The sequence below is a fragment of the Epinephelus fuscoguttatus genome, linkage group LG4 (assembly GCF_011397635.1).
Source record: "Epinephelus fuscoguttatus linkage group LG4, E.fuscoguttatus.final_Chr_v1".
NCBI lineage: Eukaryota > Metazoa > Chordata > Actinopteri > Perciformes > Serranidae > Epinephelus > Epinephelus fuscoguttatus.
In genome coordinates this window covers 26,396,010-26,412,130 of record NC_064755.1, presented here as the reverse complement: position 1 = coordinate 26,412,130, position 16,121 = coordinate 26,396,010, and the positions used below count along the sequence as shown (strand labels likewise).

Below are 16,121 nucleotides of genomic sequence, written 5' to 3'. Positions count from 1 at the left end.
ATGATTACCTCCTTAAAGAAAAACAAAAATGACGCAGACACACCATGTTTGTAACAATAAACTATTTTTTTTTCATATTTACATCTGTACCTAATGTGCAAATTAATAATTTAAAGTAGTGTAAAACTCTTAAAGGAATACAAAATCATATCTTACAGTCCTAACATGGTGAGAGTCCATGAACTTGTCACATAGAAACAAAGAGGAGCAACACTGCAGTGTGTACAGGAGAGAGACAGAAGCGAACCCAGGGAGCAGTGGACATCCTTGGCCAGGACACACTTAGTTAAGGACAGCATGGTACATTATCCAAGCATCACCAGAACAAACAGCAACACAAACACTGCGTCTTTACAGTAGTCATGTCGAATGAGCAGAAAGCACTTGGAGGCCCGGGGTTTTACAAACCCCACTGATTGGTTAAAGCACTGATGATCACAAAGGCTTGAGGTGCTCTTAGCAGCAGGTGCTTCTTTTTAACGGCCTCTAGATATGGAAGAAGAACAGACAATCTCACACTGGACCGGTGACACATCTATACTGCAGGTCACCACATAGTGCTAATAGCATGATTGCACATCGTGTTGTGTGTGTGTGCGTAGAGGGGAAGAGACACGTAATCACACTTTGGACAAATACGCATCGGCCTGCTCTCACTACCCACAATTCTTCTCATCTAACACATTGATCGAATAGAGTAGTTAACAGGCGACTCAGAGAAACACACCATAAACACTGCATATTTGAGAAGCAATTCATCCTATGCACATTGTTTGGTGTTTGCCACAGAAAACATTTTGAAAATTTTGAATCGTGATTATTATTCTTTTTTTTTTTTTTTAACGGAAGCCAGTTTGGCAGTGCTTGTGGTCTCAGGAAGGTTGACTACGGGCAAAAATGTGAAATGATATCTTACATTGTTTTGAGTCCAATTCCGACACAGGAAACCCTTGCACCGTGGTAAGAACAAAGGTACACTTAACAAATGAGATAGTTTTACATCTTCATCCTAATCCAACATTACAATCTATAATGCTTACACATTTTAATTCCTGTAGTTCAAATTTGTTTACAAAAGCACACCGTGACAATCCTTTACAATTTACAAGACACAGTTAACCTACAGTAACTATATTATTGGTGCATAGACAAAATTGGGAGAGGGTGTAGCAAAAATCACCAATTTATTGCTTTAAAGTCTAATATTAATCTCCCGTTAAATTTCTTTTGATTGCAAAACAACTACAAATTTTCCACAGAGATTTTGAAGAACCAAGCAGAGGTATTGCATTCAAACCGATTAAAAGAGCTAAAATGTTCCCTCCTGATAGGATGCAAATCTTTTGTACTTTGAAAAATAAAGAACTTTCCCTCACATACATAAAGTTACATCACAGAGAGATGACTTTTACTCTAAAACAAGTAAAAGACTAACTTCAATGAGACAGAAATAAAAACCTGAAACAAAATAGCACAATTTCTGGCCAAAGCTGCTCACTGTTTCAAGTTCTGCTTCCCCCATCATAAAGTAATAATCTTTACTAACAAGGGAAGGGTGACAGGAATACAAGAGCATTCTTCAACAAAATAGGAAAAATGTTTGCCATCATGTTATTCTAAATGCAGAGTGCAGATGGTGTTGTTCCCTCAAGTCTCCTGCGGCCTTGCTGACAAGTGGCTGAAGTGGCTGTGATGGCTATGCAGGCCTCTGCACTTTGCTCTCCCTCTCCCTGCGTTTCAGCTCCTCTCTGTAGCAGTAGGAGCAGTAGTTGTCTGTCTCTGGCCTGCCGTAGAAGGAGCAGTTCTCCCTCTTGCAGCGGCGCTGCTGAAAGCAGTACAAAGGGCTTCCAGAGCTCCGCCCTTTGGTTTTGTCTTGGTTGAGCCAGGTGTGAGACGAGTTGTCCTCATCAGCAAACTCCAGGCAGTCCTGAATGTCTCCCGCATCGAATCCATTGGTGTAGGTGTGGGACTTGTGTTCGCCAGGCATGTTGTAGGCCAGGGTCTCTATGGTGTTAACAGTGCGGACCCCCGACAAGCGAGCAGGGCTGTAACTCTGGGATGAGAGTGTGCGGTTCTGCTGGGGGTAAGTGGCGCATGTCTTTAGGGTGCCCACCACAGGCTTATAGGGGTCATCTTGGAAGATGGAGGATTGCATGTTGACATCTTGTAAGTGAATCACGCTGTGCCTCTGGATGGGCGGTGTATGGCTGTAGTGGGCAGACACAGGAACGGGCCCAGGTCTCTTAGCACCAATACTGGGGGAGGAGTAAGGCGCAGGGGCTGGGGCTGGGTGGGAGACATGGTGGGAGGCTGTTGGCGGGGTGAGAGGAGGGACTGGGACAGAGACAAGAGGCGCTGCAGGAGTGGGACTGTTCCTGCCCTGCATCTTGAGACCCAGCGGGGGCTGTGAGTTGTGGCTGAAGGAGTGGGTGTGGTGGGGCAGGACGGGAGAGCAGCTCTCTGGGGGCGAGCTGTCCGATCTCTCCCTCTGGAAGACACTCTCATGCTCAGGCTTCTTTGGGGCCACCTCGCTAGCGGCAGGGGGCTTCTTCTCGGCCTCCTTCCTCTTCTGCTCCTGCTCCTGGCTGAAGCGCTCCTGGGCGTTGGTCAGGTAGTAGCTGATCATCTCCTCGTGGAACTGGTGTCGATGGCTGGTGAGCAGGAGTCCTGCAAAAATGAACTTGCGCTCCCCCTGCATGGCGGCCCGCAGGATGTTGAGGCTGAGCTTGACATCGGTGCTATATTTCCAGTTTTCCAGGGTCTTGTCTCTCCCTGCACTGTCCTGTCTCTCGGTGGGGGAGGAGCTGGAGGGTCTGTCCCTGTCCGTAGGGGATGGACTAGTGGCCTTCTCAGAAGAAGTGGAGCTGGCTGACTGACCCGACTCCTCTTTGTTTCCCTTGGTTGTCTTAGACTCCTTCTTCTTCGTCTTTTCCCCTCCATTCTCCCCACTACGACCTGAGCCAGAGTTAGATTTGTTCATTTTGCCGTGCACGAGGCCACCCAGACCTCCCATGTTCTTCTTCAGTTTGATTCCCAAGGTTTTGCTGAAGCTACCTAGTTTGTTGGCTACAGAATCAGCCCGGCTCTTGTCTTTGTCCTTGCGCTGCTTGTCTTTGTCCTTCTCCTTGCTGGGCTTACCGTTGTTGACGTTGGAGTTGCTGCCGACAGACTCGCGGTCAGAGTCCATGGACTCAGCCAGAGACTGGACATCCTCACCTGCAGAGGCTGTGGGAGACTCTGGCTGAGCCAGGGGAGCCTGCACAGAGACACACACAAACACATCCAGCAGTGAAGAAAAACACAGGACACAGCACAAGCAATTATGTCTCGTGGAAATTTCTCAGGGACTGCCAATCTATTCCAGACAAATTCACCAGAAAAACATTTAAAAAAAACTTTGTAGCCTGATTACTGGTGATCCATAATCAGAACAAACACATGAATGCCTTGGATTACTGCATACTGACAGTAAATAAAGTTGATTGATTGAACCCTGTGGTTTCAAGCACATCTGGAATGTACGAGTCTCTCTAGGGCTAAATTAACCATGACGAACTGGAAACACGTGTGAGAAAAAAGTTACCCTTGTTTCAGATGGAATTCGGATCCATGTTACATTCATGTAGTTGTGCAGCAGGTTGAGTTTGGCCTCCAGAGACAAGATGAGACTGTGAGGGAACATGTATCAACAATTAACAACAAGCAGTGGTGTAACACAGTTGACATTTGACGAATAGTTTTATTAGAACCTAATGACATATGTAGCATATTTATGGGTCTGTGTATGACATTTTAAAGAACTTATTGAATTCAAAAACTCTATAAACCTACTTGGATAGACTCAAAAGCATGAAACCTGCTGCATTTCACCTCTTGTATAGAGTAGAGCCCCTACATAAGCTGTGCCTGCAATGCATTAACAGTAATGCAGAGGTGGTATTAGGATGGCTTGAGCATCCTTTCTCTGTATATCTGCATTGTTCATACTGCAGCTTGTTAAGGGATAAGCTAACCCCCTGACTGGCAGGAATGTGAAACAGAAACCCTTACATAAACTCTTTGCTAAACTCAGAGAGGGTGTTGCTGCTTTAGTGAGGCCATTCCTGGGAAACCCTATGGATGACTGACGTGACTCACAATTTGTTCTCTCCCTGCTCACTCTTTGAAGTGACCTGAGCCCGGAGCCCATAATCAGAGTTAAATCCCCCACATACAGCCTTGTGGGTAAGACTAACAGAACTGCCTTGGCCTGCAGTTTTTACTCTCTCACCCTTCATGGGGCATGCTTTCGTTGTCAGCGCCTCTGTGTGCTTTGTTGATAAGCATCAACACCCTGTGATATACTATACAGGACTTACTTGGCTAGCTTGGTATTATCATTGTCGTCCCTCCCCCACTCCCAGTCCCTGCCAGGGTCCACGGCAAAATGGAGTGCCAGCAGCTTGTGCTCTGAGTCAGTCAGAGGGATAACAGCTGGAAGAGATGAGATTATCAGAACGTTAGTTTGGTCTAGCTTTACCATCGCAGACTATGTCGCACGCTACCCATTCTCTCACAAGGCCACGGTGGTGTCAGAGCTAAAGTGACACCCTAATGACACTCTAGAATAATGCCATGTTAATTATCCCAGATGCCTGTCAGTGGGGGGTAAAGTATACTGTGGGTGCATTCTATCTGCCATCCATTTTTTAGGCAGAGAAGCGACCGTGACCAGTGAGCGTCACTCACTCTGACTCATCCAGACAGTGGAGGGCCTCAGTCGGCCCCTGCAGCTTTTATTGGTTGCTTCTTTTATAACACAGACTTATCCCTATCCTGGTTCTCTGAGCTACTGTACAGGCCTGACTTGTCGAGTGTAATGAGCCCAACTGATGTACTTTTACCATGAGGAAGAAAATTAAAGGGACACTAAAGTATTTTTCAACCTGGACCCCATTTTCCCATGTTTTGTGTCTAAGTGACAAAGATTTTTGGAACTGGTCCAATAAAGAGCGAGAGGTCTTCAGTCAGAAGCTGCGAGACAGGCTGCAATGTAATCCTTTGGGGCAATAATGCACCCTCAATGTATGTCCACTATAAGTGCTTCTTTTTGCTTCTGACAGGGTCAGATTGTTATTCTAAAGCCCAGTTCAGACCAAAGATTCATGACAACACAAAACTGTTTTATAACGTTGCAGAGGAAAGTTGCAGCGGTGTGAACTGGCCGGTCTAAGCTCGACTCAAGGCGGCTGATGGAGTCTCCTGCAACTCAGCTGGTCAAATCGCCAGTGGTTAAGCTTGTCACCCGTTTCTACAGTCCGTCAACTTGTAATGAAGTCAACAGGCCAAGTCAAAATGGCAGCAGACGGCGTGTTCGCTTGCTGCAGCAGGTGCTCTGCCCCCCCTGCACACATACTCTCATTGACTGATTAATTGGCACTGGTTATTTATAATACAGTGGCGTATTCAATATGAATAAAGTGCATCTGATGCTCGTTTTGTTTCTGTTTTTCTCTGTGTCCTCACTACTACAAATGCAACTGTAGCCAGTATCTCACTATCACTATGCTCATTCATATTTTCATTTATCTTCTAACCGCTTCATCCTCTTGAGGGTCGTGGGGGGGCTGGAGCCTATCCCAGCTGACATCGGGCGAGAGGCAGGGTACACCCTGGACAGGTCGCCAGACTATCACATGGCTGACACATAGAGACAAACAACCATTCACGCTCACATTCACACCTATGGACAATTTAGAGTTACCAATTAACCTAGTCCCCAGCCTGCATGTCTTTGGACTGTGGGAGGAAGCCGGAGTGCCCGGAGAGAACCCACGCTGACACGGGGAGAACATGCAAACTCCGCACAGAAGGGCTCCCACACCCGGGATCGAACCGGCAACCCTCTTGCTGTGAGGCGAGAGTGCTAACCACCATACCACCGTGCCGCCATATTTTAAGAAGCTAAAATTTATATTCTGCCACAGAATAAGCCTGAAAAGCTGAAAATCAGAACTGAAGTACAGAGAGTTGTGGTATAGAGATGATATGCCGTCTCATCTAGTTGCATTGGTGTGAATTGGCAGGTTGTTGGAACGTTGCAGAACAGTGCCTTGCAGAAAGTTGCCTGATTCAACTCGTCTCGTCACAAATCTTTGGTCTGAACTGGGCTTAACTGTCTGACAACATGGCTCAGTTTGTTATTGTCTTCCTGCAACAACCAAACCTGCAAGACATCTCCTTGAGTGAGACTTTTTGCCTTTCCATAATGTTGTCAGACACTTAAAATAACAATCTGATCCTGTCAAAGGCAAAAACAAGCACTTTTAGTGCACATACATAAAAGGTGCGTCATTGCCCCAAAGAATAATATTGCAGTCTGTTTCACGGCTGCCAACTGCAGCCTTCTTGCTCTCTCAAAATTTGTTGTTCCCATTAGTAACTTAGAAACAAGAATATGAGAGCCCCAGGTTGAAATATACACGAGTTTCCCTTTAAAAGAAAAATTTGGTTTATTACAACTGGAGTCGTTCTGGAGCCTTCGGTCATATCATATAGTACAAAAGAAAGCTCCAGAGTGGCTACTAAATTGGACCTTGTGGTGAGACTGTTTTGTTTCCAAGGTTTTGCTTGTTTTGTTTTCAGTTCCAGCTCCTGAACCAACATGGATGAATTTCCCTTAAAGTCCTCAGAAGGAAAATTGGAAATTTGAACATCTGCAGCTCCAAAACAACTCCATCCACTGAGGAAGATCATGTGATACAAATGAAAGCTAAACAATAGCTACTCAATGGACCTTTTGGTAAGACTGTTTTGACGGGAGCTGTTTCCTAGGTCAAGAATTAATTATTAATACTCAACTTGTATCCTACTTTCATGGCCATCTTTACTATCAGCAATGATAACACTGTAATCACCAGGGATATAACTGCGATCTGGGAACATGGTGACATTGCTACAGCAAAGTCCAATGGGGCAAGACAAACGACAGGTTGTAAACAAGCCAGCAGTTTAGCCAGATTATCTAAACCACTTTACTTGATGGTGAATCCAAAGTGAGCACGCTTTAAATGAGGGAAATAATCCCTGCAGGAAAACTAAGTATGTTAGGTCAAAGTTGAAGTAGGAAGTCTGTAAACTGTGATGAATGTTTAAAACTGACAGCTTGTGTTATCATTGAAGCATTTGTCTTTGTTTTCTCTTCCACATAAATTCAGGTAACCTGTGGGTATGACTCCTTTTAAGCAATATCTCAGACCTCTAGTTACTTTGGTGAGCGCAGTGTTATAATTACAACTAGAAGCGATGGTCAAAACTACGAAAATAAGACCAAAACTGGAGCCATCCCTCTGATACTAGAGGAAATGGTAGTCTGACCTTGGCATGATGAGCCTGCTGCTCAGTTTTACAATAAACCGAGCAGCTCTACAGTTGATCAGGGCTCTACAGGATGATTTAATTTAGTACTAGAGTGCAATCAGACACAGGAGTACAGAAAAAGAGAAGGAGTGCAGGAATAATTTCATTCATACACCGCTGATATGATCAGCTACTTACAAGGAGGAAGAGGTTTTCAACATTAATCACAGCGCACAGCACATAAAGCAGACACCCACCCGGGCTTCCTCTCGTGGGAGGCGTGCTTACAGTACGTGCACAGCGCGGGCGTGTACGTGTTTGTGTGTGAGTGCGTGGCTGCCTTTCAAAAACAAGGAGTTGCGAGGAGGACTAGCTGGACCCCACTGGCCCACATGACAGCTCTCCTCAGGCTGCCTAGTGTGGGGGCTGCTGTCCACATGACAGCAGAGAGAGGCAGGCTGTTCGGGCTGAGGACATTCCAGCCTTCACTGTCAGCCCCAGATGGAAGATACAGTCTCCTCCCTGCCTCATCAATTCTTCCACTGCCAATGGGCTGCTCTGCTCTGCGGGCTTCATAGAGACACAGACACACCAGCAGCAACGGCCTATGTGTTGGTGCAAAGTACACTATTAATCATGACAAAGGTCAAAATAGTGGTGGTACATGCATAGTGATAATGCCTTAAGTTCACGAAACAGAATTAGCGCAGCCACGCCCATGCAAGCACATTTAACACTGTGAACAAGATCACTTATTTGTGTCTGACACCATTAGTCGCCAAGCAAACAACTTCAATCAGCTGAGTAAATATATCACTAAAAGCCCTGCTGACAAACTAGGTGTGTCCGAAGACCTGTCCTAAAATGTCAAGGCTGCCTTTGCGTCATACCTGCAAACTGCAATACATTTTACACCATCTACCTAAGAAAAAAAAAAGCATGACTAATGCCTGGAGCCACAGAGACAAACAGTAATGAGAGCTGTGGCCGGGCAGCGCTGAAAAACTGGGAGGGAAAAAGCAGTGGTTTTCTTAAAGAAAGGGTCTTTCCTGGGACGCTCTTGCCCAGAAAAATTCAGTCATAATCACAAACACACACAGGACAGACTGAAGGCAGTGAACCAGCTCCCACTCAGTTCCCACTCGGGTCATGCAGCAGGCAGCGGAGGTCTGTGAGGTGGCGTCCTGGCTCCCACGATGCAGCTGTCCTCCTTTTCTCGCCATTCCAAAGTGCTGTGTGTGCTGTTGTTCCCGCTTGGGCCCCCATCCAGATTCAGAGATTCAACACTGCCAATTGAGCTCTGGGGGACTAAAGTGTGCTGTAATGTATTTACTATCCCAGTTGGCAGCCTTGTTTTGTTGTCCTTGAATGACCGATTCCCATAGCTTATGCACGGGTGACATCATAGCCCTCCGCGGTATGCGAGCTGTGTACTCAGCAACATAGCTGCTAGCCTGCCTCGCCTTGCTCACAGGCAAGGGAAAGGGGGGAGGAAACTTCGGTGTAACCTGGGAGGAAACAGCTGTTGGAAATGAGGTAGATAACCTTTCTAAGCATGTATTCACAAGTTTTGATTGGGGCATAAATATCTTCACTTTGTCTTTTTTTAGTTTGTGCAAAACACGCTCTGCAACTAGATCATGCCTTGTGTCATGAGTGCAGAACGAGAGCGGATCCCCTCTCCTCTTTTACCCCCTTCGGAGGACAAAGCCACTCATTACAAGCTTTAATTCACAGCAGGAACACTGAGCCAATGTTTCCTCTGTTTGCGATTCAAGAACAATTTGTACTGTCTGGAAAATGCACAAATTTGAATTCCTGACTTTGGTCACTCTGCACAGCTGCAGATTTAAAGGGCCCAATTCACCAGAGTAAACAGCAGTCATGCATATAAACAAGCCTGGGCTTTTTTGCCACAGATTTTAACAGCGGAACCATGGTGGTAATTATAAGAGCATCACATTTGAAGTAACACATAAAACCACAACAAATAGCATTTCAATTCTGACTGCCATATTGATTTAATTAGCCTGACTGCATGGGGAGTAATACACTGGGTGTCTTTAATAGATAGAGAAGGGAAACCTGGCCAGAGCTGGATGGTTACACCGCGCTGTTATGTAGGTGGTCTTTGTGTAAAAGACGACCATTTACTTCATTCAAATGGGTGTTAGGGGGTTGATGATGGGATGCCAAAGAAAACCTGGAAGTGTTTTGGTACTGGGACCAGAGCTTGAAATAGCTCCAGAGTTTTTTTAGAGGGCCAGTTCCACTCATACATCGTTTAACCACAGGAGCACAAACAAGCTGATAAAAGAGATGGCCAACGGCGTCTACTGAGGAGCCAGTCATTATCACACAGCAGGTGAGCAGCAGTGGGCTGATGGAAAACATACTCATGTGCGCAGGACTCTGGGTTCACCTGACTACCTTGACTCAGAAAAACCACTTGACTGCTCTTTTGGGATGTGCTCAGAGAAAAGAAAGAAAGTTTTGATCCTTAGCAGTAAAGCTCAGACTTCAGTCACCCCTCCCTTGTTTTTTTTTTTCAGTATCCACCATCAATATAGCGCCAGCAGCCATGCAAGCAGGCCATAAAAGGGTCAGTAGCGTGATGTGTCAGTGTGATTTAGAATCAGGTTACGGAGGGGAGGGGGGACTCTGCTATAACCTTCCATACAGGAGAAAGAAGAAAGAGCCAGTATTCTAACCCAGCCTCTGGCACCTGAACACGCACAGGGCCAACGGCCTCTCGGATGCTCTTCCCCGTGCTGGGGCGAAACTGAGACCAACCCTCCACCTGAGACGTCCACACATTGGCCTGACTGTCAGGAGAGAGAGCTGTTGGGGCCCCAGACTGGGACCCTGCCCATATGTGGTGATGTGGTGAGGGCTTAGGGGTGGGCTGGGGCTACTCTGCCCTAATTGGCAGTGGAAGATTAGGTCCTCCAGTCTGTCTGTCTGTCTGTCTGACCCTCTGTCTAGCATCTGTTCAGAGATAAAAGCCAATATGGCCGCACTGTACCATTAAAATTCAGAAATGATAAAATGTCACATCATATCATATAAAAGCATAAAACTATACCTCTAACTTATATAAAAATACAGACAAACATAACAGAGGCTGCACAGATTTGCATCACTGCTGCCTAATGTGATTAATCACATGACGTACAAATGCACCGGGCTACGCGTGCAAGTGTTTTCATAACATCCTGGAGAGGAAGAGACTGCAGACAAAACGCACTCTGATCCTATCACAGGACACAGTGTACCAGAATGAAAAAGTAGAGTCATGCAGTGGTGTTGTGATGGCGCTTACAGCGAGTTCTCTGGACATATGCACCATCTGGTGGACAAAAAGAGAAACCTCCTCTGCCTCACAGAAAAAAAACCCAAATAAAAGTGGGAGTGCTAAATAGTTATGCGCTGTGTGGAGTTGGCCGGCTTTGATGTACTGCTGGCATTAAAGGGAATGACTTCAGGGCAGGGATTGCAGGTTAGTAATCATGTCTGTCTGCTCGTCTGCAGTGGTCGTACCCAGAGTTAATGACTAGGTTGGTGTTTACATGCCGAGAATAGGAAACTTACACGCTCATAAAAAAGCACGAGAAAAGACGGAAGACAGAGAGAGGAAGAAAGGAGCAGTTTGCGTAAGAGTATCTGTGTTTGAGAGTGAGAAAAAGAGGCAGAGAGAGAAGGAGTTGGCCGGCAGCCCACGCAAATGACAAGTGAGTTCCACCCACTGAGTCAGATACAGAAGAGTGCCGTGACTACTAAGACTGGTTGTCAAGGAGATCCACTCTATTTGTCAATTAAAGGAACTCCATGTGAGGATCACTCTGACCTCGAGAATAAGCAACGCATCCGGAGTGGGAGCACTGGCATCCGAACGTGCAGAACAAGACAAAAACAAGAGTCACTCAAACAAAGCGGAAAATCAACACTCCCTCGCCTCGACATAACACAATCAATATGCTCCACGCAGTACCGCATCACAGGTTCCTGTGAAAGAGGCAAACGCACAAACAGACACACCTACTGTAATGAGCTAAATTCAAGCAGTGACTTCCGAGGGAGACAATAACACGCAGGCTTGAGTGATTTGATCAATGCTCAGTAAGTCAGGAGAAGCAGCCTGCTGTCCACTTTCCCTCCACGTTGGCCACTCCCTGATTCCTGCTCTCAACTGGCCTGTTTTAATAATGGATCACAGGTAATTAGACTGCTGTCTCATACATAATTCATCCTGAGAAGGACAGGCAGACCACTCGCCCTCATTCTTGCGATCTACCCACTTAAAGTTAAAGCAAAGACTGCCTAACTATTACCTAATGCACATTACAGCAGGCGACACTTTTAAGAAAGGCTTTATCATATCCCACATCTCAATCTGCGGATGCCACCTGCTCTTCTGTCAGGGTTTTGTGATGATGCACAACTGCTTACCTTGCTCTCGCTGCTGGTCTCTCTGCTCCATGGACACCAGTGCAGAGAAGTGAGCCTGATCGTAGGCCAGGACCAGAGGGGAGCAGTGACAGCGACTCGGAGGCACCTCCAGAGGCAGATAGAGCCCTCCAAACGGGATGGGAGCAAACGCTGGAACACCATATCAAGTGTTAATCCGTTGCTTATGTTACGGTGTTGTAGAAAATCAAGGAAAGATGCAGTCGGCCTACCTTCTCCTCCTGAGTCTCTGAGCATCGTGTCAGCCACCACTACAATCGGCCTGCGTAACACATGGGCCAGCACAAACACATGGAACTCCTCCAGACTCTCATAAACCGGATCCTCAGAGTTATCCACCCTGCGAGAAAACACAACCATTTAACACAGTGGGATCATGGGACATTATGACGTTTCCTGAACTGGCATTTACTGATGCGAAAACATCTGCCAAAACATTAAATATTCGTGCTAATCATGTGCCTGCGTAATCTAATCTAATCCATTTGGATCCATTTTGTCCTCTGGCTACCTTTAACAGACACGTACAAAGATCCATCTGTTCCTACATGTGTTTGAATGAAAGAAAGCTGCACAGAGAGAGAGAGAGAGAGAGGGAGAGAAAAGGCAGAGGCAGAGCTCTCAGGCATGCAACCACCAGGGAACCAGAGGATGTGCAACAATTAAGTTGTCAGCCACACAAACAGCCACGCTGCCAAATTCACTCTAATAAAGAGCCTCTTAATATGTGAATCCCACTCATCCTATTTAGGGGCTCATCTCACACTAGGACCATCAAACATCCCTAACCTGATTACTGCATTACAGTCAAACTCAATGAGAGGTTAAAACCACCAGAGTAAATGAGTAAATTATGCTCTTTAATGGGTTATTTTCAGTGATAGAGGGCTTCACACCGGATGTGTCAGCGCTGGGGGAAACACGGCGAATAATTGTAAAACGACAATGCAGAGACGTACTGCGGCTGTCACCTGGAAACAGTCTCTGCATGATTCGTTGTGAGGCTTTTACATTCAGCGCTGAGCGAAGACAACCTGCCTTAATCACATTTTATGTAATTAAATGACATTTCAGTCAACAGCAGACACCTTAATGAGTTTCTCTGTTCCATCATAGCTTGTTTTTTTCCTCCGCCAGATCAGCTGCTATGCATGTGTATTTCAGTGAAAATGGAAACAAGAGACAAGCCACAAGGTTTCTGTGCGTGGGAGGAGGAAACTAGAGTTAGTTTCCAATCTGCCTCTGTAGCCTGAGATAAACCCTCTCTTACACTTGTTTATGCAACACAGGAGGGGAGGGGAGGGGAGGGCAGCGGGGGAATCACATCACCTGCTGCAGCTAAAAGCAGCAACCCACAGCTCAGGGGGAGGCTGCTTCAGCACAAATGATTAATACTGATGGCAGCCAGTAGATGGCACAGTCTCACACCGTCTAGAGCTGCGACAAATCAAGGAAGCAATTTGAAAGAGCAACAGTCCGAGTGGGAACAATGAGTTTCCCTGACAAATCCATCTTAGTGAGAAGGTCACTTTTGTTTTAATTGTGGGCCTCCTGCAGCGTTCGAACGCGCAAGGCATTAAAACACAGCAGGAGAGTAGTAATGTGTGATGTGGGATGAGAGCTGCGCCGCTCGCTATCGCTGCTCTGTTGTGTTCTCAGTCTTATACAGTGATTATGGAGCAAACATTGCTGGATTCTAGTTAAAGGGATGTGTTGTGTCTTGGGAGTTCAGAGCGTGTAGGCTTGCAGGGGGCGGGGTAAATGTGAGTGGAACAGCTTACCCTCCACTAGTGTTGCCGTTTTTGCTGAGGTGAGTGCGAGGCTCACTGGAGGCCAACTTCAGCAGCTCGTTCCACTCTCTCTCCCACTCTTCCTCGGTGTACACCAGCCCCGACTGCACAAACACACACACACACACACACACACACACACACACACACAAATGGAAACTCTGATGAGCACGTGCAGATGCTCACCCACACAATCCTTATTGTTATTCATTTTGCATCTACAAGGCTATCTCCTGAAGCTTTATGCATCTGCAACATGTGGGTACTGTGTGTCATATTTCTGCTCCTTAATGGATAGTTTGATAAAAGAAACAGACAGGGATTATGGGTAATTAGAGAAAGTGGATGACATGCAACAAACCAGGACGCCGCATTTACACAGAATGCGTCTTAGATCACTGGGCCACCGGGACGCCCCAGGCATTTTTAAAACATGAGCATCTGGACTACTTCTTTGCCTGAGCTATCTTTGGTGACACAATTTTTCTAATAGATTGGCAAATACTTTAATCCATGAACATCAAGAGAAGGGAGAGGAAGTGCAGAGGATTTGACAGATTTGACAGACGGCTACTAATGCACACTTGGTATCATAGACAGACTTATTTTCCTCGCAGCAAAAATCCAAATGTGGTTACGAGTGGCTCATCCCTCCGCTTGCTTGTATGGATTTGTGTCATTAGAGGAAAGAGGATGCAATGCATTAACTCTCCCGACCTCCTTGTTCTGTTGAGTTTGCTGCCACCTCCACCTCCTCTTCAGAGCGTCTCTCTCCGCACCGCTCTTCATCATGGTGTACAGGGATTTCCTCAGCATCAGGTCTCTGTCATGGAAGCCCCACATCCCTGATCAACACAGACCCACGACACCGTTACTGCATGTTAACACTGAGGTTGTAAAACAACCCCAAACTATTTAATCATTTTGAGATGACCTCAGCTCTTTAACTTCCTGTCTAAAAATGTCTTTCATCACTCATCAACAGGCCTTAGTTGTCTGACTGTCAGTGTAGATCACATTAGCTCTGTTGCTCCAGCAGTCCTCACACTGGGGAGTCAACAATCTCCTTCGGCACGGACCTGAATGTGCTGTCAAACCCCTGAACCCTGCAGCTGACAGTTTCCTGCGATGTACAGGTCAGTTATCTCTCTCCCTTTGCTTCCTTTTCTCTCTCACTCCTCCTGTCTCACTCCCTCCTCTGGATTCAGCAGCTGTGACGCAGCATCATCACTGTTATCATTACTCGCACAGTTGTTTTTCACACGATCATCATCATCATATATTAGATATACTGTAGCTCACCTAAGGAGGCAGCATGCAGAAGGCAGTTCCCGTCCCCTGTGGTGGCCAGAGGAAGCAGCTTCTTACAGCTGGTGCACATGGTGGACCACCAGTTCAGACGACCTGCACACACATAGAATAAAATAAGGTCACGAATTCTGCACAGAAGGCAGCAACCACAACATCAATCCATTTTAAATTCAGTGCTCTCTTCATTAACTTAAATTAAAACACACACAAAGAAATAATAATAAGATCCCAGCGTCAAATTTATTTGTATAGCCCAATATAATGTCTCACTGGGCTTTACAGGCCCACAACATTTACTCCTAACCCATCGAACATCTCTATAAAGAGGAGAATACTAGCAACAAATAGAAGTCGTAGCACATAACAAAAACAGAAAACTGGCGGTTCAAGAGGTGTTCATTCCACAGGCGTCTGGGAATCTAACAGAAACCATAGGTGGGGGAAAAGAAAATCAAAATAAATTAAAACTGTGCTCTTACCAATAACAGAAATACAACAACAGTAGGTTTATAGCAAGTCTATTTTAGATATAACAAGAACATTAAATAACTCCAAATTATTATTATTATTATTATTATTATTATTATGGCCCATTATTACTCAGATTTCCCCCGGTGAAGTTTAACAGATACAAGCACTCCTTCATTCCTACTGCCATCTCTCTTTTGAATGCAGTGCAATGAAGTGTCATACTTAGCGTCATACTTCTGGCTGGTTGCTATGATCAAGATGAGTGATCACTGATGGCTGTTGTTGCAGACCACTGTTGTTTCAGATCACTGTCTTTGGTTCTCCCCTCATCCCCCTGATTTATGGGTATTTATATTCTTATGTGTGTGCAACTAATTGCCCTCTAGGGACAAAATAAAGTTGAAGTTCTAAGCCCATGAAAAAGTTCTGTAGCAAATTATTTTTAATTATTTATAACATTGTTAAGAGTAGTTATATTTATAAATTAAAAGTATTACAGTGTAATTAGAGTCATTTTGGGTTTAGTTTTTATCCTAATTTTATTATTTTAGGCATGGGATATCTGTGTAAATCTTGTTAAAGGAACAGTTCACCCTAAAATCAAAAATATTTTCCTCTTACCAGTAGTGCTATTTATCAATCTAGATTGTTTTGGTGTGAATTACAGAGTGTTTGAGATATTGACAGTAGAGATGTCTGCCTCCTCTCTAATATATGAGTTCTTTTTGGTACCTGTTGGCTGTG

General features: G+C 45.4%; 1 protein-coding gene across 1 annotated transcript in view; it reads right to left on the bottom strand.

The window, feature by feature from the left end:
* Positions 1-46: 46 nt before the first annotated feature.
* The window catches only part of otud7a (OTU deubiquitinase 7A), a 52,435-nt gene continuing 36,360 nt past the window's right edge, over positions 47-16,121 (bottom strand). Inside the window, exons 6-13 of the mRNA XM_049574158.1 lie at positions 14,898-14,999; positions 14,313-14,440; positions 13,587-13,699; positions 12,018-12,145; positions 11,788-11,937; positions 4,359-4,473; positions 3,584-3,668; positions 47-3,256 (exon numbers count right to left, since the gene is read on the bottom strand). Coding sequence (XP_049430115.1) covers positions 1,697-3,256; positions 3,584-3,668; positions 4,359-4,473; positions 11,788-11,937; positions 12,018-12,145; positions 13,587-13,699; positions 14,313-14,440; positions 14,898-14,999 — 2,381 coding nt within the window. The 3' untranslated portion in view covers positions 47-1,696. The remainder of the gene's footprint in view (positions 3,257-3,583; positions 3,669-4,358; positions 4,474-11,787; positions 11,938-12,017; positions 12,146-13,586; positions 13,700-14,312; positions 14,441-14,897; positions 15,000-16,121) is intronic.